Genomic DNA, 24,910 nt, shown 5'->3' on the forward strand with positions numbered 1-24,910 from the left:
CTTTTTTGGCTGCAGCAGAATTCTGCTATAAGCTGTGAAAAGAAGGAAATGAATGACAACTTCTGTTGTAAAACCTTTTTTTAATTTTGTTTTATTTTATTTTATTTAGTTTTATTTTTTTTAAGAAATCCAGTACTTTAAACCTTATGCAGTTCTTACTTCTAACTTCCCACAGGCTGTACTAGTTTTACATTTAAGAAAGTAGACGTAAAGAAATTAATCTTGCAGGTCATTGTTGTTCCCTCTCTGCTGTGCTTCAACTCCATCTTTAAAGCCTCCCAGTGTCTAAAAACCCAGGTTATTAACCCAGTCGAAGAAGATGTTGCATTTTTATGTTATGTTCACAGAAACCAAAATGATTTCTGTTTATTTATTTTTTATGATTTTTTACTTTTTAAACACAAAGGCGATCGTAAGTTGTTTTTTTTTTAAACAAAAACAGGAACATATTACCACACAGGTACTATGATGGTTATAACTTGATTTTTCCTGTAAAAACTCAAGATTTTTGTTTGTTTTCCCCCTTTTAGAAATACCTGGTAAAGGATGAGAAATAAGATCCCTTTTTAATTTGAGGAAATTGAACATCTTCTGAGGATTTAGAAAGAAAATAACTGTGAAACGTTTAGATAAATAATAACTGGTTGGAAAATACATGGTTTGATGCTCAATACCAGCCTAGTCACAAGGGAAAACACACTGTACATATGTATGAAAAAAGGTACCTAAATATGTAAAATGTATGTAAAAAATCAACATCATACACATTGCACAAATTAAAAAAAAAAAGTCATGCCGTACTTTGTCATGATTTTTTCAAAACACAAACAATATAATAAATAAGAGGTAGACATTAAATAGTAATGTTTTATATATAAAGTCATTATGATACATTTATATTTAAGTATGTCATTGTGTGTTTGTACACAGAGCTTTGTTCTCCAGATACTCGGGACAGTTTTCAGGGCATAGCTTATATAAAAATGCTAATGACACTTAAAGCATGCAAATGCAGTTACAAGTGACTAGAGTGTAACATTTTGAACATTTTGTTCCCAACCAAAACTCATACGTAAGCGCTTCATTTGTTCTGCTTCTTAAGTTCTTATATTACAGGATGAACAATCCATGATAGATCTGATGTTATTTATCCAACACAGTAGCACATTTACTACATAATAATGGGTGAATGAGTGTGTGGCTGGGCAAGATTGTTAATTAGTGAGGTTTATCGTGATTTTTGCTCCCTGTTATTCTTTTCACTGATAGCAAACGTGTTGTATGAAACAAAGCAGGGAGGTCTAACAAGGAGATGTTGTGCTTAATCCCCGTGGAGTGTATGGAGACAGCAGCCTAATCAGATCTGTATTCTGCTGCTTTATCTCAGCAACTGCACTGTCTATTGCTTGTTCCCGCATTTTGCTGGAGGAGTTCAATGGGCCGCCAGTCTGAGATGGATTAATGACTCTCTTGACCATACGTTTTCAGCTAAACTTTAAGTCCACTAAGGTTTTTTTTTCCTTAAACACAATCCGTCATCGCCTTCACGGAACCCCTGATAACTGAGAAAAAGACTGCTGAGGAAGCTTTCTTGTTTTTTCTCTCATTCCTGTGAGTTGACTTATCTGTGGCCTCATTTCACACTCATATTGTTTTCTTTCTATTTCTTTCATTAACTGTCATTTTGCCTCTTCATATCAGTGAAATGCATATGTATGCCAGGGAAAGGCGGTGGTGTTGCAGGGTGGAGGATTCCTACTTGGAATCTCTAAAACTAGTATGATAAAGGCTACAGAGGGGTCCATTGGGAAGGGCTTGAGACAAACATTTTGTGACAGCGCCTACAGTAACAACTCATCACTCCCCATTTTTCACACACCAATCATGAATCAGCGCTTCCTGACGCACATCCCCACTGACACAACATTGCATGACAGACCACAGAGTGAGTTGGTGGAGCATAAAAGACTGTGGAGACTGGACATAGCAAAGGAAACTGGACTGACTCTGACTGCATCTCAATATCTCCACCTTTTTAATCCCCACCACATGTCCCTCATAATGTCTTGAGTCCCCCACTGCTTCTTTTGTCACTGTAGTGTGCAGTGAAATATTCATCCACATTAAAAATGAATTGCAGCGGCTTTAAAAGATTTTAAAAAGTAATAATAGTGTTAAAGGAGACCTGGAGACATCTCATTGGCTGTGTGTGGGTGAAGGATAGCTCCCAGACACATTTGTCCAATAGATTCTGATGACGGAACAGCACCGCTCACATGATTAAGCATACAGTGTTATACAAGATGACTTTTGGTGGGTATTATTTGATTGTGTTGGGAAACATCAAGCAATGGTGCATAAAACCTCTTGAAACAGACATGGAACACAAAATAAATAAACAAAATGAAAGAGGAAAAATGTGTACCTCAATCATGAACAACCTTTTGAACGATGCATGCTTAAGGCAAAATGTGTAGTTACATAAATGTAATCAATAGATTTTAAGCTTTTTTTGTGTCCTTGTATATGTGTGTTTCAACACCATACACACAAAAACCCTCCAAGGAAAAATCCGGTATTAGAGCATTTCATAAAACAGCTGTGTATCGACAATTGCGTCACATTTATTTTTATGAAAAAGTCTGCATGTGGATGGTGGAGGGGTTTGAAGGTGGTGCTATACCTCTAATTCACAAGTGGTAAAGCCAAGATTGGGGACCCATCTTGAACATTTGTGTGTCTGTGTGTGTGTGTGTGTGTGTTTTGTTATTACTTTGAAGTGTTACATTTGCTTTCTGTTTTTTTTTAAACACTAGAAAATCATTGTTTGCTCTTTAAAGTTTGCACTGAGAAAAAAAATGCATTTGCATGCATTTCTTCTTTCCCTTAGGACAATAATAATAAAAATCTGTTGTTGTTTGTTTTTAATAAATTGTAGAGATAATATAGTAACAATAATAAAATGGTCCAAATTTGAAAGAGTGATGAGATAAAAATCACTTATTTTTGGTAAAACATACCCAAATCAAGTGATAGCGATGACCTCATCAGGTTTATTTCCCAGCATGACTTCACACTTTCTGTTACATGACTACTTCATATTTTTTCAAAGAGACAGGTCTGCCTGGAGATTCCCAATGTGCATATAAGCTCTTAAAGGTTAGTCTTTAGTGTTTTTGTGGATCCAGAAAAAATCTAAAAGGCATAGTTTTGGATGGACTCGTCAGGCATTCTCAACTAGCAAGTCTCAACAGTCACTGTTGTGCCTCAAAAATAAACCTAGCCATAATAACAGTTACGTGTGGGTTTTCTCTGGCATTTTCTAAGTCTTTCTGATTTTGAACTTCTCAACTTAATCTGTCCATCAGTTTAATTTAGAAGTGATGTGTGTGCTTACACTAAATATCACTTAAAGTCTAACAAAATATTCATTTGATCCAAATGTCAGCTCTCTCAGCTATAACTGAAGGATCTAAAGTATTTTTATTAAAATTGTGAAGCGCTATGTGGCCTCTTTGAAACGTGTTGTGGTGAAAAGATATGTTTAATATGAAAATGTTCTTTATAAATCTGATGTTAAATTATCTTGGCTGTTTCTGGGGTGGGAAGTATTGTTCTTGACAGAGGAATTTGTTGATTAACCTTTTGTTCCTCACTGGAATGTCTCCAACGATAGTTTCAGTCTTAAAAAGTCTATAAAGTCAGTTTATTTGCTGTGAGATTCCAAATTTTTTCCAATTCCTTTCATTTATTCATTTATTTATTTTTCAAAGCTGCATTTAAATTGAGTGACTACAGCTTTCCCAGATCTGTTTCCAAACACTTTTAAACCTTTAGAAACCCATTTATATCAGAATTTTTCCAACATTTTGCAGACAATAACATAACTTTTGTGATTTAATCCAACTCATTATGTTGATATCGAATGTGCAAAGCAGCCATCTGTGTTCTTCACCAGTTATACATTCTCTAAACAGCATGTGATCTTTTTTACATCCGTCAAACTGTGAAGGGCTAAACAAAGGACTATGGGAAAAGGGGCATACTTTAAAGTGGAGAACCTGGTAAGAATAATGTAAAGTGTCTTTGCTGTCACTCAAGTCAGTGTTAAGAGCTGTGAGCTGCGGTGCATGGAGTCCCCATTCATACTACTCCTGTCCTCTATAATATGTCTCTGTCTCCTTCACATCTCCAGAGTACGAACTCTCAGCTTGGGCTCAAGTTCCCTTTCACCAGCTTTGAATCACCTTTCCCATGTGGTACAGAAGGGCGTAGCGGCCCAATTCAAGTATTCTCCACATGGTCCTAACACTGTCCTATAACCACTGACAGCTCCTCATTGTCCTGGTTTTATCCAGAGGAATATGCCATTTTACAGACCTTAGAAAGAGGCAGCTTTTCCATAAGATTGCTTGTGTCACGTCCTCTACTCTCCCCCTTTCCCTCCGGTTTTCAATGCTGTGAATAGAAATACATTTCACACCTAAATGGGGATAAGGAGAAATGCAGAAAACTGGCAGAAAAAAGGGATGAGAGAAGCATCATGAAAGAGGAGGTGAGTAGGAAAGGCAGTGACTTACAGGTCTGGTTTTATTTAGTAAACCAGCACCTGGCATGTTTCAGTGCATTTTCATCTGGGCAACCAAATTCTGCGCTTCAGTAAGCAAACAAGCAGAAAGTTGTCCAAAATAAATCTGTGTCTTAGTGTGCGCACATTCAACTAAGCTCCTCTGAAACACAGTGATGTGTGAGCAAATTATAGATGAACTTCTCATGTTCACAGTCGGGATATTTTGGAACCTGTATCTTGCCTCCAGTCTTTCATTAAACATTGACAATTCTCTGCCATTATCATAACAGGGAGAGAAAGAGACGGCTGAAGAGAATACTAAATGAATTCTCAGGAAAATACAGAGGTTACAAGAAAGCAAGCAAGATATGAGGAGTGCATTTGCGTGTGAAGAAGCTGCAGAGTAAAACTGAACAATTAAACATAAGTTGGTATATTACTGTAATAGAAAATCCTCTGTGTGTGTTTCAGAGAGAGAGAAGACTTGTTTGAATGTGTCAAAGTCCAATTTAGCCTCTTTTTGTTCAGAAGAATCAATCAAATTTAAAGCCCGATCCTGAAAAAAAGTGTTTGGTAGACAAACAGGGGTCGTAGTTTTTCATGTCAATGACATGTTTTAAATTACATTAAGGTTCAAAGTGATTAATTGTATCACATTAAGTGATAGGAGGTAGCTCTGGCTGTGATGTAAAGGGTGTGTCCTTGAGTTCTCAGTCAGGTTCATGGCTTGCATGCTACTACTTGCTTTAATACAGTAGCCATGACTGCTCTGAGGTGAAAACCACAACAAAAAATGAATTATTACATCCCATTTATAGGAAAAAAAATATGGATAACAGTTATTGTGATTGAGCAGAACCCAAAGGTGTTGCAGCAGTTTGATGTCATTTCTTGTCTCTGCTTAGAACTGCTTTCATCAGTCCCTGTAAGGCCCTTACACACCAAGTCAACAAGCTACCATCTGGAACACACGAAACATCTGGAGCATCTGTGAACATCTGTATTTGCCATGTAAAGCAACATCTGTACTGTCAGACCATGTCAACATTATTTTCCAGCTGATTCAGTATGTTGAACCAGCACCAGTTCTGCTACTGAGAGATACATGCTGATTAGCTGGTCAGTGAAGATTTTTTCTTGTCACTTTCCATCTCTGACTCCTATTTCTTTCCAACACCAGCAAAGCCAAGTGTTGCTGCCTCTACTCTTGCAGCAAAGGCTTGATGAGTGAACGACAGTGTTGTGAGAATTAGCTAAATCTGCTTTGCTCATGTTTTTATCTACATAGTTTTCCAGTTTACCTTGTTGTATGCCATAAAGAGTATATTGCTCCTATCTGGGCCAGAGAGTTATGGGCAGCTAGATGTGGTTTCTGTGGTTTGCTTGAATGCTATTTCTTTTTTCTTGAGGAGATCTAGAAGGGAGCCCTGTTGCCACTGCTGGTTCCTGGTGTCAGTTTAGTGTGTAACAGCCTCATATCCATGGATACTTGCAGTGTTCCTTGTGCTGTTTTCATCGCTGCCCACTGAACACGATGATGCAACCCTGAAATTGGCTTCCTATTTTCAGGTTCCTTTGTGGAGACAAGCAGATAAGGACCATTTAACTACTTTTTTAAGGTGTGGACCACATTTTATTCCTTTTTATCTTTTCTCATTAGACTGAGCAGTAAGTCATCCCACTTCCAAAATGCCCCATTTGCTGTGATTCACTCCAGACCAGCTGAATACATTTTTGTTGTATACAGTAAATATTTTTTCAGGAAAAAAAAAAAAACAACTATAAGAATACAATCAAGATTGTCTTTTTCTTTTACTTTTGGCGAGATACTGATCATCATAATGACAACAAATTTTTCTGCTACAATCTAACAAGGCGGTGGAGAAAATAGAAAGAAAAAAAGAGAGTTATGAGAAGTCAAAGAGGTAGATTCTCCTAGAAAAAAAATCAATGTTCAGATATTCTATTTAAGAATAATATGATAAACCTCTAAAATATCATGGTTCATATATGCTTCAAAGAAAAAAAAAAGCAGTTTGAGTCTTAGTCGCCAAGCTTTCAATAACAACTCAGTTATCAGTCAATCCTGGTGTCCCAGTCAGTCACATAATTCTCTCACAACGCAGTCTGGATTTCTTTTCCCTGATGTTTTATAGTGTCAGGTTGTCCATAACTGACAGGAAATTGATCTGACCATGACCAGATTTCTTCTTTATTGTTCATCTTCACAGTAAGAGAAACAGAGGGGCTCCCGAGATAAATATAAATGCTAAGACAGAAATAAAAGAAGAATAATTGCTGTTGTGTTCTCAATTTATCTGCATATAAGAGGTTTTCGTCTCTCCAAAGAAAGATTTGTCAGATTTGTGACTCTGACCTTTTGCTAACAATCCTGTCAGGGCTTTCAGACCTGTATGGATTGAAATGTTTGAGTATCTGTATGTGTGTGTACATGCTTACTGCCTCCCCCGTGGATGAAGCTGATAATGGAGAAGTAGTGTGCATTAAATGTGTAAAGGGCAGGGCACACAGTTCTTCTGCAGTAATCCATCTTTACTTCAGGGCTGAGCTTTGGAGCAACAGGCATCTCACAGGGGAAAGGGAGGAAATACACTGTTGGCATGACTCTTATTCATATGAAACTACAAAGATGCAATGTTCAGCCAGTGGGAGCATGAGATTTCCACAGTTAGAAAACAAGAAAGAAAAAAAGAAAGAAGATTATTTATTCCATACACTCTTTTTCTTTTGCAATGAGAAAAAAAATGAGAAGTGTGTATTGTAGCTGTGCATACATTTAAAAACACTTTTGTCTCAGTCTATTTATTTGAGATGTGAAACCATAAAATTGTTATGTTCTTACAATTGTGTTTTGGCCACTCGTGAGTTTGTTTATGTGAGGAAATGACAGATATATTGTAGGCCTGGGTGCGAAATGGAGGGAGAGGGTGACACACCAAGGAATAAGAGAGAGTGAAAACCCCTGTTCATGCTGTTTGGCAATAATCACTAAGTCAAAATCATGCCAGCAGTGAGAGCCAGATGGTGCCCATCACCATTGTGCATTGTCTTTTAAAGAGGGAAGAGAGAGGAAGATCAAGAGTGGCATATGGAACAAGGAAGCACTGCCTAATGTGGATGACGTGTCATATCACTATAGGCTCACACCCACAGCTAAATTAGATTCCTAACGCTCATCCACTAGCATCCGCTCTTAATCTTCTTCCTGCTTTACACTGTCAGTATTAGAGATAATCAACTGATGAGGTATTAAATGCTGATGGGTAACCTAAGATTTTTTTTTTTTTTTTTTTACTAACCCTTAATGTTGTGTGTATCACTATGCAATTGAAGTCTATTAGTATGGCCATCAACTGTATTAGGTAAGAATGAATCAATTATCAATGCTATGGGTCGGTTATTGTGTTTTAAGTTGCCAAGCAGTAAGACATCCCTTTGGTTTTCACCTCAAACATTGTCTTAATTTTATGGGTCAACTTTAAAACTTGTGAGACCTGTACTAGCTGGATTTTCTCTTATCAAGGTAACTTCAGGGTTAACCCTGGGTTTTCGGCACTGCAACGCCAGTTCACTTCTTATGGAGGTAAATCACCATGGTAACTTACACCGAACGGCTAACAGCTCCAGAACAGCTTATGTTCTGGAGAAGAGATCAACCAGTGTAAAAGCTCCACCTCCTGACCAATCAGTTGTCTTGTAAAATGGCCTGCCCAATTTTAGAAGATCCGACACTGGTATAAAACCTTGTAATTGACCACTTTAAAGTATGGTTTTGTAATTGTTCTTGATTTGTTCTCAAGTCCTTTTAGCTCCACCAGGGTTGAATCTGAAATAATGAGGTTAATAATAATTATCACACATGTAACAGAACTGCAGAACCATGAATTTATGAAATACACAAGTACTCGTGCCGTCATGGTGAGGAATTAATATTCCAACACAAAACCCACAGGGTTGCTGAGTCTCAAAAGGACTCAGTGGAAAGTATAAAGGAAAGGAAGGGCTCTGAGGAAGCAAAAGATCTGAGCCATAATAAAGTGAAACATTAACACCTAAACCTGCTACCAGAGGATTCCACTGTAGGAGGTACACTAGGAAACTAAGACTGTACAGTACTTCTGGATGGATATGATAAAATATGTAAGTATTTAGAGAAGTTAAGATTATGGCAGACGGATGACACCAGCAGCATTTCTAATAGTATTAAATGCCCCTAAATCAAGGACGTTGGATTTCTGGTTGCATTTACCCTGAATCTACCTCTACCAGCCATCTCCATATTCCTCCTGAATGGGATCTATGTTGCAATATTTTCACTCAGTGCTTCAGACATATGCAGGATACATAACAAAGAGATACCCATCAAAAATGTGCAAACTTGTGGTTTAACAGAAAGAATATTCTGATAATGAGAACAATCAAGAGGTAGATGTGGCTCATGTCTGGAAAAAGCTCTGGGGAGTGGAAGGGAGTGTACTGAAACTGGACCATCGCAGCTTAGGATATTTCTGCAATGCAAAACATGGTGGTATGTCCAACCTTTATACTGTCTATGATAGCTATGGATCATAGTAAATAGTTTCTACAACCAATTTATGAGAAGGGCAGTCTGTGTTTTCAATGGTTCATTCAGAACATGCTAAATGAAACAAATGCTGTTATTCTCATCTGTGAACACATTATCCAGCTCATCCCAACACCAACTTCTATCCACTGATAGAACCAGCGTTTAATATATTATTAAGAAATAACCAGAGAGGTAAAATAAAAACTTCCTTTAATACTCAGAAAGCTGCGAGGAAAATCTCAACATATAATATTGGTCTGTGCTTATGAATGGGTGTGACAGAAATAGAGATGCATTGATCCCAACTCGTGTTTTTGTTTTTTTTGTTTTTTTTTTGGGGGTGGCAAACTGCCATCATGCCGTTACACCTCTCTCTTTCACCTCTCAACAGCCTCTTATCCATCAGAGCCTTCCGCTCCACTAGCCATCACTCAATATCTCAGTGGTGCTGAGGATGAACCAGTAAGGTGTGCAACCAGCCATTTCCCTTTACCTTTTCAGTCCCCTCAGCTAACTTACAGCAGCTTTGTAATTGTAATTGTCGGGTGAAAAGTGGCTAAACTTTTTCAGCAAGAGGAAAACTCTGCAGGGCTTCTGTGTGCATCATCATTGAGCTTTGGATGAATATTGATTGTGGGCGGGTGATAAGGGAAAATCCTGGCTTGAATGTTGGGACAGACTGGGTGAGCACACCTCATCACATATGCTGCACTAAATTTGGCCTGCAACAGCCCCAGGAGGCCGAACAGTAAAATTTGCTCCAATTTTTCTCATTAAAGTCACTTAGCTCAACACAAATCTGCAATGATTTGTGTTTAACTACTGTTAGACACTAAAGCTTTGTTAATACTCAGACTTACACTTCAATCGAATTGAAATGACATGTTCAGCAGTCCATGGCCCACAGTAACAGGGGCTGTTAACCACTCTTGCTCAGAGTTTCCTGGTCAGCGATACAGAACCAGTGCTGAATAGACAAACTGCGGACATGAACGATTTGCTACTAAAACCCTTCTCTTTCGCACTTATGATATGTTAAGGTCCCTAACAGCTACTTCCTATGTATAGATATAGCAGGGTAGATGTTTTAGTATACAGAGTGTCTTCTTTTATGTGCCTCTGCTCTCTTTTGTCCTGCTTATTTTACATTTGCTAGGCCAAGTCTCATAAAAAGCATTAGTGCACCCCAAGTTACGTTGCGTATTAATAATATGCATTTTGTACTTTTGCATGGTATTTCATGTTATGTAATGTGAGAGAATGACACCCTGCCCTGTACTTTTACCCTCCCTGACCCTAACCAATTTGTTTTGTTATTATAACGACATGAAATGACAAACCAAAAGTGCCCAAAGTGGTGTGCTATTTGTGCACATTGCCATGAAGTCATTTGGGCCAACAGGCACGCTTTTGTGCAAAAATGCTAATGCAGCTCTTAGGGAGAGGGTAGTCGTAGTGTTTCCACCACTGCTAAAAAAGTCTCAGAGCGAAAGATATGACCTGATTGCAAATTGACCACTTCTATTTAAGGTAAAAGAGATTTTACTTTTAGTTTTGTTTGCGTCTGAGTTTCGGGTGATCACGGTAGTTTTCAAAAATGGTAATATCTGAAAATCTGTGATTTTCAGATATTTAAATAAACCAACTATTTTCTTTAGTTAATTCCTTGTCAAAATTCAAAGCTGACTCTAACACGTTACACGTAAATGCTACAGACCACCAACAGGTGATGTTTTATTTTATTACTATAGCTCTCTGTAGCACAGCATATGGCTGCAAATGTTCACACTGCCTAGTCTACAAATACAAGGGCTCCATTTATAAACTGAGAGTAGGGATTTACAGATTCATGTATGGTTGTCTTTTTTCCACTAACTCATGGAGAGTTATGCAGCACACCATTGTGCTCTAACACTTTTTATTCAGGAGCAGTTTTAACTGGTTTTTAGTCGTGCATCTTTTTATTACACCTCACAGACCGCTGTGCACATGCTCTTTATTGTTGTTCATACTTCATTCATTCATCCATTTTCTATACCTCTTAGCCTAATTCAGGGTCAAAAGTGGAGCCTATCCCAGCAATTAGCAGGCGAGAGGCAGGGTACACCCTGGACAGATCACCAGTCCATCGCAGGGTGTTCGTTTTTGAAATTCAACTCTCCCCTCAGGTCATAACCCTCCTCATGTTCTGTGAAAACTCTTTTAATTTTTTCTGGTGATAGATTATTTCTTCCTTTGAACGTAATTTAACCAGTTTTAAATTTGACCAGATCCATAATTTTCAACAGATTTGAGTTTAAGAAAAATGAGTTTGTCTGCTTCCGATATCCAACAATATGAACTACATTTATTTCTCTTATTTCTAATGTCCCTAATGGCTGTTGTGTGTTTTTGTATGTGTCCCACTATATCCCCTACATGAATACAAGTATGATAGCATGACAAAACATGTTGTTTTCTGGTTCAAAAGTTATCTTGTTTTTAGCAATACTGAAATATTCTTAAGGGTGTATTCACACCAGATAGTCCACTACATTTGGTACAACTGGGGATTCAGTTCAGTTAGGGGTTGCAACATTCTTCTTGCCTGAGTTTGAGTTCACACTGCACTTACCCAAATGAACCAGGTCCTTTTAAATATATTTCTATCTGAACTTTTAATATGTTCCCATTCCACATCCGACTGTATGCCATTTTTCCCAGCCCTATTGCTTTGCATGTGCATGTGGTTTGCTGTGTGCTGTAGTCCACTTCCTGTGTTTGATTCACTTGAAGAGAACCTGAGAGCCAAAGTTCACTTCTTTGATTGACATCAAAGTTCATTTGCACATTCACACCTCCCTAAACAAACCAGACTTTCAGACAAAATTAACAAGGATTTGAATCAGATCCACTGGTGTGATTGTATATATATTAATATATTTACTTCCAGAAGATTTTAGGGTCTAACATCCAGAAATTTATGGTAACATACTCTTTCTATACATATTATTTCGATACATATTATTACATGCTTATTATTCATCATTACTTGTAAGTGACTGACTTATTTTCCTTTTCCAAACCACATATTTTTTGTTTTGTTCAGCTTTAAAGACAGTTTTTTTCTAATTCCACCAGTTTAAGAAATACTACGTATGTTTGGACCTTAACATGTGACAGACGCATTATACTTTATGACACTGCATCACACACCAACAACTCTATATCAGCTTCATGCATGATTCAGCAAAGATACCAGAAGACATTATTGGAGGAAATGAAAAAAGAAAGTGACAGAGCAAGAAATAAGATGTGAGTCCACATCGGACTGACTTTTCCTGACTGGAGAGAGCGCTCAGAAGAAACAGGATGCAAGACGGATGCTGAATTAGTCTTCATTAGGGGGCGTCAAAGCATGAAAATCTGCCAAAGTTCAGTAGTGCTGCTGTAAAAGTGCAACATTTTTTATGGCTTCACAGGTTCTCTCTGCACACAGGTAGTTTTGTGTTTTGCACCAAAATTAAAGTTGAGCTGTTCCATGCAACAACAACAACAACAAAAAGATTTTGTTTTGTGTTTGTGTCTATCTGTGGCCATAGAAAAAGCATTTGTGCCAGCCCATTTCTTCCTCTCACCTACCTCTTCCTCTGTTATGCTGCATTTAATAATATAGTTGCTCACAGCAACTCCTAATGGAAGCCGTTATATGATAGCAGCATGTGTGTGCAGTTACCTCCAAAAATAAACAAGTAACAAATGTGAATTCACAGCAAACAACCTATTTTTCACAAAACAAACCCAGGTTGCTCACAACTGCCAGGCTTGCCTACGGCTGCTGGTTCAGTGCACCTATTCTTGTCTCATTTATACACTTTGTACAGCATCTTCCCATGATGGATTGTGCTCTCCAGAGCATTCACAGAACTGAGTGTTACAGAGCACAGAAGCAAGTCAAGTTTTAAGTTGTTACAGGCTAACTTTGATTAGACTATAAGCTCCTAGCCTACATCTGCTTTCATTTTCTCATCCTTAGCCTATGCTTCCTCAGTAATCAATGTTAACCTCCACTGCTCCTTATTTACAAAGCTATTTGATGCAAAGGATTTTATGTGATCTCAAACTATTATGGTTTTTCATCTGGTTTGATAAAGAATCAAAAGGCAGTTAAAGTTATTTAGAAATACAAAGTTTGTCTAAATTGAAGAAAAATTAATAAAAAATTGCATCCGGGAAAGTGCCAGAGTTCACTAATAAGTTACATTAGTTAAATCGGTTTGGCTAACTGGTTTTTAAAGAGAGTATACATTATAGAGAGTATACTTCGTTAGACAATTGAAAATGAATGTGAGAGAGGGCAGACAAACAGGAACCTACAATAATATTCAGGCTGCACAAGGTTAAAATCATCCACAACAGGTTTTCTTTTGTTTATTCTGAATTGCTGCCAAGAACTTCAACTCTTTGTTGTGAAGCCAAATGTACTGACCTTGAAAAGTCACAAAGCTTCCAAGCACAGATTGTTTCAATACATTATATTCTTCTGTCTTATGCTAAGAGGTGTTGTGGTGTAATGTGATCTGACTGCTGATGATGTGCACTTAAGACTTTTAGCATCCAATGATTAGCATAAATTATATTGTTGTGTCAAACCCTATTTGTGGATGGCATAAATCATATAATGATGTGTCCCCGAGGATTTAGTCATGTCTATAGCGCTTTCCTCTCCTGCTCAGTCACACAGTGTCTCCTCAGAGAGCTGTTCTCTGTCTGTTATAGACATTTATCTCTGTTACTCTCTGCCTGAGTCCACTATCTGGTTAGCAAAGCTTCTTGTATCTTTAGTGGTTTAATTAGATTTTTTCCAGATTTCTTTGAGTTTGACGTATTAAGGTTTGAAAATGACTGGTTTCTGGGTTTCTCCCTAGTGTTAAAACTCCTCTGATAATTGTGTGGCTGCACTGGGACTGATGCCAGTTCAGCAAAACTTGCTTGCAGCCTGGCTGACTAGGTATCGTGCTGGAGATCACATTTTAATTATCTCATGATCTTTAGATGTAATGTAATACCTCATGATCACAACTTAATTATCTAGAGCTCATTTTTCTTTTAAAAAGCTGTCATCCTGAGATACCATTTTACTGCTTCTAGATAAAAAGAGACATTGTTTGAAATCTTACTGTAAATTACTCATGATGAGACAAATGAAGAGTCACTGACAGAAAGCCTCCCTTGGCAGAAAGTAATGTTTACCTGGTTATTGGGAGAAAAAATATTTAATCTCATTGGTTTCTGTGGTGTTAAGTGGAATACAGTAGTGGTTCCAATCAGTGACTCTTGTTGACTAAATGTCAAAGAAAAGAAAATTATTCACCACTAATGAAAAGGAGGCTAAAAAAGACAACACTTACTTTATATTTGCTAAATTATATAACTGTCCTGGGATACAACTGTATGAACTGTGAAGCCCAAAGTTGACATGTTATGGAAAATAGTCTGTCTGTTCTAAAATAAATTGCATAAAAAGAGAAAAACCCACCTGTAGTCAAATATAGTGGAGAATGTGTCATATTGTGGCTTTGGCATCTTTGCTGCCTCTAGTCCTGGAAACACTCAGCAAATCAAAGGATGGATGAAACCAAAAGACTGTTGCGGAAGTTAATACAATCCTTTGGTTTTGCTTGGACTAATGCAGACCTGTTTCAATTGGTTCACAATGAATTAGCTTGAATTGATTATGTCTGTAAAGTTACTTGAGATGACTTTATTGTAAATTGAGACTATATAAAATAAAGCTGAATTGAATGCCATGCCTGCAATTATTTATTTTTGATGCTTTTACTTATTCTGTTATCAAATCATGAAGCTTGAGTTCAAATGATAGCAAGTAAATTTCTCTCATCATACCGAGAAATCGATTTATGATGATAGAAAGTTTTTCTTTAGATTACCCCCTAATAGTAATTTAGATTACAAGATAATAAAGGTTAAAAAGAAGAAACAAAAGAGTTAGCACTTAAGTTAAGTTAACAGTAAGTTGAGGCAAACATATAATATCCTGTTGTCTTCCTGGCAATGGCTGTCCTCAACTTATAAATAAATACCTATATGTTTAATTGTAGTTTTCCATAAATTATCAACACGTTTCAAAATGGAATATTTTACCTCATGTCAAAGAATTTCGGCCCTCTAATCTCATGTCATGCAGGACTCATCCAACATAAAAATAACTCAAAAGTAAATGGACTGTCCTAAACTCAGTTCTGGCCTTATTATCAAAGAATGCCTTTGAATACTCCAGAAAATTCCAGTTTTAAGTAGGATCCCTCCAACCTTAACATAACTTGAACATATAGGAGAAGTAGTACCATGTGAGGAGGGAACATTAACCTTTTAGAAACTTGTGTAATTTGTTGCCAAATATTTTGCTGCCAAAACTTGTATGACCTTTTGTATTTTTATGATTAAGATATGAAATGCATTTTTGTTGTTGTGTCTTATTAAGTGGACTTTTTAAAAAAAAATATTTTAATCAAACAAAGCAGGTTCATTTGCATTTGCTTTTAGAAATTCTCAAATTTCTGCTCACAGTTTAGGCAGAGACTTTGTTTCAGCGACTATTACTGTGAGTTCTTTCTAGGAACTGTCTGATTTTACTGTTGTTGTAATTATCCTTTCACGGTTTAAATTCTTTTACTCTGCAGCATTTCAAAGTTATGCTTAGAGATGCTTTTTCTTGCAGCTCACTTTATTAAACTACCTTGAATGACTTCTGCTGAGTAATGCTCCAATAGTTCTACTCATCGTGTACTTTTAGGTGTTGAATGATGTGTTACTTTTTACTTCAGGAGAAAAATATTCACAGGGGTTATACTTGCGACCAAAGAACAGAAATCAATTTGGCTCACACGCAGAAATGTACACACAGAGTGAAAACAGGAACATTTATTAATGCACTGAAATAATGCATGAATTGGTACTTGAGAAACAGCTTTGCTTAAAATCCCTCATCCGGCTGCTGTGTTTACTGAAATGGATGAGCTCAACAAATCCCACCTGGGTGGATCATTTACCAGCTCCTGGGAGGATCAGAGTTAGATTCTTTTGGACACTGTGACACTCTTTCTAAACTCGGTTTTAAATCCCAAATCAGTGAAATCTGAATATTAATGTTATGCAAAGGACCTCGATTTTGGACATTTTGAGAATCTATTTCAGAGCAAACCTAGGAGAGGTCAGCATGTTGTTTCTGAATAGACATAGAAAGGTTTGTGGTTGCATGTGTGAACATGAAGGGATCTGCTGCAGCCCTACTGATGTTAATTAACATATTCACACCTTAATGGGTGTGGTGGCTTTTCATATGGATCTTAGCAGAGATTGACTTTTCATGTAGCTCTTTTTTAGATGAAAAGCTGTTTTTTCCCCCACAGATATTAATCCTATACAAGAGAAAAAAATTGCAACGATATTTTGAGCTGATTGATTTGAGCCTTTGTGATACTATATTTCTGCTGAAACTCTTTCCTCAGAGGAGGTGAGATGGAGAAAAAATGATGATCTCCTGCTGGTGCAGCTGAATGAATGTTTTATGGATGGAGGGATGAAAAAGAAATGAGGCTCTGCCCAACCTCTTGCTTATAATACAGTTTTTAAAAATTGTTTTCAGCTTGTCAAGTTTGAACCTATATCCATTCTGACTGTATCTAATATCCTCGTTATCGGAAAGTGCAAAATGGTGCAAGCATTAAACTTCTTTTCCAACAGCCCACTTTTCATTTTACTGCAGTGAAAATAATGGCACTGTAGACAGAAATGTAAGAATAGAAAGTTGCACAGTTCAAATTTTTACAATAACTTATGGTTCATTTACTTTTAATTTGTAACAACAACAGTAATAAAAGCCTTGAAATCCATTATGAGGTAGAAACAAATCTGCTGAATCAGTCCCCTGTAAAGATGTGCTTGTATCGTACTGCTGCACAAGGTCGCCATCTTCCAAACTGAACAGCTGTAACAAAGAATTTTTTTTTTTTTTTTTTTTTTGATGGAAAATTGTGTGTGAGTTGAGGTCACTCATAGGGAATAGATAATACACACAAACTCTAACACCAAGAAATATAAACTTTTACAGCTAATGTGAGTTGACTTTAGAGTCACTTAGATCCTCCCACTCAAACTGTGTCATCAGAGTTGTTTCAGTACACAGGAATTGTTGTGCAGTTAGATTTGTTTGTGGGGGAGGCATAAAAATGATGAATAAACCTTTTCTGCTTTAAATGATAGTTTAGGGCTTCAAATGTTTAAGTGCCACATATTTAAATCTATTAAATATCAGATACAGCCTGATATAGTACACAGCACCTGGTGGCATTACACAGTCCAGACAGTAGGTGTTTGGACCATTCATCAGTCTCTGTGATTTGGTGCATTTGATTTGCAATAAACCAATATGTACATGCCAAGTTTAAGATTTAATTCAAAGAGATATCCACAAATGTTAAAATGTAGGTGGCTTGCCAAAATCAACAGCTTGGCTGGAGGTGTGCACATCCTTGGAAACTAGAAAATGGCAAAGGAACTGGTAGACAGAGAAGCACAAGCCTTGAGGATGATTAGAAAATATTTGGCTTGGTAAAGAAAAAAAAAACTTTCCTGATTGCACTGCAAGTCACGAATGAGCCAGGATGTAGGGGGGACATGTTTCCTGGTTAACAATCAACAGAAAACTCCCTGAGCAGAACTTAAGAAGTAACAGTCCTCAAAAGAGTTTTATGGCAATAGTCTCTCCTACATAATTATTCAAGACTGACATAAATCTTCTTGTATAAAAGCTGAAATAAGCACTTGCAGTGTTGTATTTATTATGCTGTTTTTAACGGAATTTGGTGAGGCACAGAGCCTGAAGCGCATTAGAGATAAATTTGTATTTATTTGTATGTATACAGAGTTATAAATTTGCCATATTATTTTTGGATATCACTTTATGTGTACATTGTATATTGTACAGTACATTTACCACTCCTTTAGTGACTGCTTACCTTAATGAAATAAAAACATGCCTGGGTGTCAATCTCTTCTCAGCCCATATTTTCAGGTTTTCTTTCAAGAAACTTACTGAACCGCCTGACATACTGTCTGATCTTAAGTTTTATGTCTGACACTTAAGGTCATGTCTGAAACATTAACCTCTGAACATGCTAAGGTCATATTTGATCAATCTTACATCACATGCTGTTCACATGATATGAAAAAAGAAGAAGCTAGCTTTCCAGTGAGCTTCCAGGTGACACTTTCGTTAGCCTCAGGTTAACACAGCACTACAATTTTACCTCTCTTCTTTTCGAGTATGGCTTGCACGATATGCAGAACACACCTAATTTACCCACAGGCAGGACCTAGGTTTGTGAGTAGTTCGAAGTCAAAATCACAGAGATGTAAGCAGAGAACTGAAGAGTTGGAAGAACTGTGTTAGGTTCACAGCTTCCTGCCTTGCACGGTTTGTGGACTCAGTGTGCAGATAATTAAGGCTGAGGGTGGGCAGCTCCCTACAGTGTCAGTGTGCCTTGATCATGTAACTGTAGACCGAGGCTATTCATTTTTACAAGTAGGGAACACAGCAGAGGCAAGGCAAGAGTCAGGAGAAGCTCCTTGGGGAGCTGAGCTATATGGTGGCACAAATAGAGAAGCGGGGAACATGAGGGGATGGTATATTTTATTTATTCTATTCATTTCGTTGCATCCATGACTTACTTTTCGCCTGACTCATTTTACACAGCTATGGAGTTGTTTTTTTCAACCATAATGCAGTCGCCGCTCCCTCAAAGAGGTTTAGTTGAAGTGGCTTTTTTTTCCTACCTGCTGTAAATATTACGGAGGGAAGAAATCCTCTCTACTGCTTTCTGTACCCACTCACTTTTTTCTGTTCCCTCTGTCCACATTCACTGCCTGCACTGTGAGTCTGTCTGGACTTACATGGGCATTTTTTTTTTTTTTTTTTTTTTGTGCATTAGAATACCAGTGGGCATCCAGAGTGGAGTGGTGAAGTGACTGAGGGAGTGGGAGTTGTAAAGCTAGATGGAAAGGAATGAGAGAGTCCTTATTGTTCTTGCCTGAAAACTTTAAGACCTAATGCTGCTGAACTTTGTCCTCATTGCTTCCCCTGCATCATTTCTTTCCTCAAATCCTCAACCAAGAGTTTCCTCTTTATTTCCAGCATCTGTGCTGTGATTAGAAACAGCAGCTAACTAGGCCACTGCGTAATAAGCAAGAATAGCAGCAAAGTAAAGAGAGTAAAAAAAAAAGAGGAAGAAGAATCAGTTCGAGGGGAGAATGCTTACCCGACACGTAACTGCTGACAGAAGTAAATCTGGGAGCAAATATTTTCTTTATTCTTTTATTGCAGATGCATCCATTTATTATTGCTTACGTTTACCTATAGCTTCTGCAAAGGTGCATCAGAGTTCACATCTAATTTCAGCAGTGAAACCTTCGAGCTACGCTGTCATGTGACTGACAATGCACCTTGCTGACTTTTCTTTTGGTTTTTGTAAACTCCAGCTCTTGAGTCACTGCTGGTGCCACAATTCTGTGATACGCAGCATTTTAGAACTTGATTATCTTTGTCAAAAGCTTCAGTGTTGTCTGCAACAAAGTGCCAGATACGAGATTCATCATTTCTTCTCACTGATGCTATTCACACTTTCTTTTCTAACACTGTGCAAACTTTTTTGATTATTTTTTCTTTGTATTTCAGTGGTGTTTAAAGCAAAGTGTAATTGCTGGTTATTGAAGTTAAAAAGGCAGTGTGAAAATTCCTCCCCTACTAACCCAAGATTGGAGTTTCCATTGTGTTTATGGAGACCCCACTGTGACTATCAAGCTGCCTGTATATATTCGCTTTTTATTTATTTCTATTTCTTTGTTGTTTTACTGTTTGGACTTTTCACAAAACTTGATTAAAAACTCAAGAGAAGTACACCTTAAAGATATTGCAAGGTTTGCTGTTGTACTTTGCAATTATACCAAAACAAAGTGTGTAATGAGCCACGCCTCTCTCTACGCTTTCCCCCACTCATCCTGTTCACAAACGAAATCAGCAGTGTTAATAGAGAACTCCCTGTAAAATCCATATCCTTTCTCCTCTTTTTCATTCTGTATTTCTTCCTTTCTCCATTAGATTTGACTGTTTTTTGGTACACTAAACAAAATGTATCCTGGCATCAATAAATGCAAATAATGGGAGAGAATTCCTGACAAGATGGAGCTCCTATCCTCCCATGCAACTCGTACCAGGCACGATTTACCTTCACTTCCTCTGTAGAACTTAAATTTACTTCTCCACTGAATTTTTCTTGGCTGCTTTTACTAAAACAGTGATGCTAGAAGTGAAGCACCTAAACCAAAAGGAGAAGTGGATGTAGGGGAGACAAACCTGGATCTCCTCTTTTACTATCATGTGTTTATCTTACAATTATGGACTGTTTAGTTAAAGCTGCTAATTATTACTTTTATGACAAAAATGGTGGAGGGTGGAGAAGTTATAGAGCCTGACAACAGCAGGCAGCAGTGACTCCTATATTATTCCTTCAGATGGAGAGGTTGAAGTAGTTTGTTGCTAAAGCGGCTTTTCAGATTGTCCAGTGTGTCATGGAGGGGGTGGGAGTTGTTGTCCATGATTGCCAGCAGTTTTGCCAGCATTCTTTCCCCAACCACCTCCTCCAGAGTGCCACACTTCATGCCAAAAAAAAAAGCTTTTTCCTTTATGAGTTTGCTCAGTCCTTTACTTTGGTGCTTATGCCCTGACTGGTAAAACATGTCGAGCATCCGGCTGCATCTACTGAAGGACACTGAGTCTCTGCCAGAAGTAAAGCTCACACAGCATCTGTATTTGTGGACCACTCCAGTCTGTGGTCCAGTTGAACTCTTAGATACTTGTATGATTACACAATTTCAACAGCAAACCCACTAATGCAGACACAGGAGACTGAGGGTCAATTCCTGCCAAACCACCACTATCTCCTTTGTGTTGGCAAAATTGTTAAAAAGGCCTAAAGACAGCTAAATACTGGTGTATTGCCAAGATGTGCAGGATGTGCCAATTATTAAAAGACTAAAACAATAAGTAGAAATGTAAAAAAAAAAGACACAAATGCAGAGAGCTGCTACAACAGGCTTCAACTAGAGCGGCGCCCCCTAATAGCAACACATATGTAGCTATGTGATCTATTAAAGCCACTCGATGGCAACTCTGTATGATTTTTTTTCCTCTTCTTAATCCTCAGCATTAGTGCCCAGACCAAGCATGACTGAACTACACTAGTTTAAAAGTTGTATTTATTTATTTATTTATTTATTTATTCATTCATTCATTTTTCTATATATGTATGTTGTCCCTCACTCTTAATGTTTAATTCTTTTCATCCATTTTTGCTCTGCACTTATTGTCTAATTGCACTGTTTATCTATCTATCTATCTATCTATCTATCTATCTATCTATCTATCTATCTATCTATCTATCTATCTATCTATCTATCTATCTATCTATCTATCTATCTATCTATCTATCTATCTATCTATCTGTTTTGCATTTTTATAGATCTGTGCATTTTAATTAATATTCTAAGATGATATTTTTTTTTTACTGTTGCCTTCAAGAGACCAAAGGAAATCTGGTTTTTAGATGCACATGATTGACACTTTGCTGCCCTGTCTGTTTCTTTTCTCTCCAGTGTAGAACATGACTTTCGTCTGCAGGAAGGGCAGGTGGTGCGCACTTGGAAGGTGGGCGACCCTCCGGAGGGCTCACCACAGACTCCAACTCCCCAGCCCGCAATGCCTCACCAACAAGACTCTCCACAACCAGTACGACCCCCTGCCACCACCAAGAAGAACAGGAAAAAATGCTTCTGGTTCCTCTGAGTCCCAGAAGAGAGAGAAAAAGACATTTTGATACTGTAATGCACTGCACGCCCTTCTTCAAAAAGGATAACACTTGATTTGTTTGAAAGAAGAAAATATTGTGAAATGAACTGGAGGATTCAAATCCAAGCATAAAACAGTGGGAAGATAAAGTGCGATAAAGGTTATGATTTTATCTGTTTCTGTTAGAGTTGATGAGCTGGACTAGACGGCACATGTTGTTACTGTTTTCTTAAATGCCTCTTCAGCACCTACAGATTTTTAACTGGTGTAGGAAAATAAAAGTGCTGAAGTCAAATAAAAGCAAAAGTTCAGTCCATTAAATGACTCACTGTTAGGGAAGCAATTAGGAGATATAAAGAGAATATATACTGTCAGGGGGGCACATAACAAGAGGCAATGCAGCAGATAGGATGGAGCATATTTATAAAGGATTAGATTAATAGATTATATGGTTACAGAAAGAAAGAGACAGAAAAGACAAATTAATCTCCATTAATGGACTAATGAGGGTCAGAACACCAGCTTTTATATTTTAAAAAAAGAATTATTATGACCCCTACTTAAAACTTTTAATATATTGTAACTGAAAAAATACTACATGTGTCTACATGCACATACATCACACACAAACACAGACAAACAAATAAACTGACATATTTACATAGAAAGCATATGTGAATTGAGAAAAGGATGAATTAAGTTCTGTATATATCAGAGCTATTCTGCTTGGATGCTTTATTTCAGATATGGATTACTGCTCTATAAAAGTATTTTACCACAGCCTGGTGTGTGTTGTCATTCAGTTTAAACATGTTTGCAGCCTTTAATGGTCAAAAGTGAAAAAAAAAAAAGTTTTGCTTCATTTAAAATTCATTATTATTATTAAGTAAAAAAAAAATGTGGTTCTTGTTAAGACTTTGAAATATAAATTTAAATCATCAAAGAGAAAGAAGTTGGAAAATAAGTGGTCAAACTGGGCAAAAATAAAAAAAAATAAGTTTGGGAACTAATCAACGCATAGCATAAGGTGGACGTAGCCATCAGACGTTGCTAAGCGCTGGCTCCAAAATTTTCTTCGACACCAATGGACTCATTCAGAAAGCATCAAATTCCTTCACTATAGATGTAATCCCGCTGTTCAGGTTATGCCTCTCTCCAACAAAAACATCCATATTTAAATTAAAAAGATTTTAGGCTCAAAAATGCACAAGTTTCTGTATTGATTTATAACTTTGCTGCTTCACTCTCTCGACCAGATATGGTTACTAACAGGGTAATGGCCGAATACCGAACTTAAAACTTCATGGCAGCAGTTACTAAACCATTAGTGTGACATCATGGCCACCATGCTGACTTCTTATTTTCAGTGCAAGAAAACAATTTTAAAAAGCTGCAGAGATATTGAATGATCTCACATTTTAAAAGAAAATCAATTGCTCACTTGTTTGCATGGCTTACAGAAGGTGGTGCCAGCACTAGTAGAGAAAAACATGTGATTCTAAATTGGCCTTTGGAGTGAGTGTGAGCATGCATCAGTTGTTTAACTCTGTTGGTCCTGTGATGGACTGGCAGTATGCCTGGAGGGTAGACTATATTGCCTATTACCTTGTGTCAGATGGGATAGGCTCCAGCCCCACTTTTGAGCTTGATTTGGATAAATCAGGTAGACCAAGTGGATGGATGTTGTGTATTTATTTATTTTAAACCAAACTAAATCTGACCAAGCACATTTGGTACCTTAATCAAACCAAGAAGCAAAGATTATTGAAACAAAAAAACTACAGAAAGTAATAATTGTAGTTTTCTAGGCTTGTGTTTTTGTTAAATCTCTTACATGCAAATACAACTTAATGTGCAAATAAGGGGAATCTTTAGAAACGTTGGGAAACTGTTTTCTATCAAGTATCTAATCATTTAAAATGATTTTAAATTCTACAAAGTAATACACCCTTTAATTTCTTTCCGCCAAAAATACAGCATGATACTATGATGGCACAAGGTGCTTCTGTGTCAGAATGTGTTTTATCTGTCAAGGTAAACAACAGATGTTACTTTTTTAAATCCTAAACACAATATGCAAATAACAAATTCTTAATTATTTATTCCCACTTGTAAATTTTACAAAGAGCCACAATCTCACATTTGTTCACTGTCTTTGTTTTCTTTTGCCACAGTAGAGGAATGTTTTTCACATAATGAATTTTTTGTTTATTAAATCACCGCATTTCATTTACGCAATTTAATGTTCAAATTTACAGCTGCTGAGCTGATCAAATAGACATTTTAGTGTTGGCAGAATGAAACAACGTTGTCCTGAAGCAACAGCACAAGAACTTAAGACACTACAGACATTTCCCATGAAAGCATGACACGGTGATTATAGAGCAGTACTTGATGAAACTAATAGTATTTTGGAGCAAGTCCACTGACAAAGCCTAATATTACATCCTATATTATTGCAACTGACAACCTCATATTTGCAAATGCTAATATGTGTTTTTCTGGCATTTGCAATCACCTATTCTGTCATTCAGTGAGTTTTTGTGTAAATGCATTTGGGTATATTTTATTGTGATTCATTATCATTAGGACGTAATCACCTCTGAGGAATAAAATCTGGAAAATGATTCATTTCCAGGAAAATTTCAAGCATTTCACAAACGAATGCAAGTAAAAAAGAGGCTTTTCAGTCCTCAGATGGTGGTTCAGGCAGCCCGCTTTCGTGGACACTCCAGGGCAAGTCTCAGGAAATTAAGCCTCAGCTGTTTGATGGCTGTGAGAAGCCCCAAATATTACTACTTAGTAATTCATGACACACATAAGCTGCTTCTAGGAGCCTCTGAGGTGG

At 37.3% G+C, this 24,910-nt stretch overlaps 1 protein-coding gene across 2 annotated transcripts in view; it reads left to right on the forward strand.

Moving 5' to 3' along the window:
* LOC121630461 (mucin-5AC) overlaps window positions 1-22,842 on the forward strand; it is a 38,761-nt gene extending 15,919 nt beyond the window's left edge. For both annotated transcript variants that reach the window (XM_041970749.1, XM_041970748.1), the window contains exon 4: window positions 21,870-22,842. In XM_041970749.1, coding sequence (XP_041826683.1) covers window positions 21,870-22,059 — 190 coding nt within the window. In that variant the 3' untranslated portion in view covers window positions 22,060-22,842. The remainder of the gene's footprint in view (window positions 1-21,869) is intronic.
* Window positions 22,843-24,910: the final 2,068 nt, after the last annotated feature.

The sequence above is a fragment of the Melanotaenia boesemani genome, chromosome 19 (assembly GCF_017639745.1).
Source record: "Melanotaenia boesemani isolate fMelBoe1 chromosome 19, fMelBoe1.pri, whole genome shotgun sequence".
In the NCBI taxonomy this organism is placed as follows: domain Eukaryota; kingdom Metazoa; phylum Chordata; class Actinopteri; order Atheriniformes; family Melanotaeniidae; genus Melanotaenia; species Melanotaenia boesemani.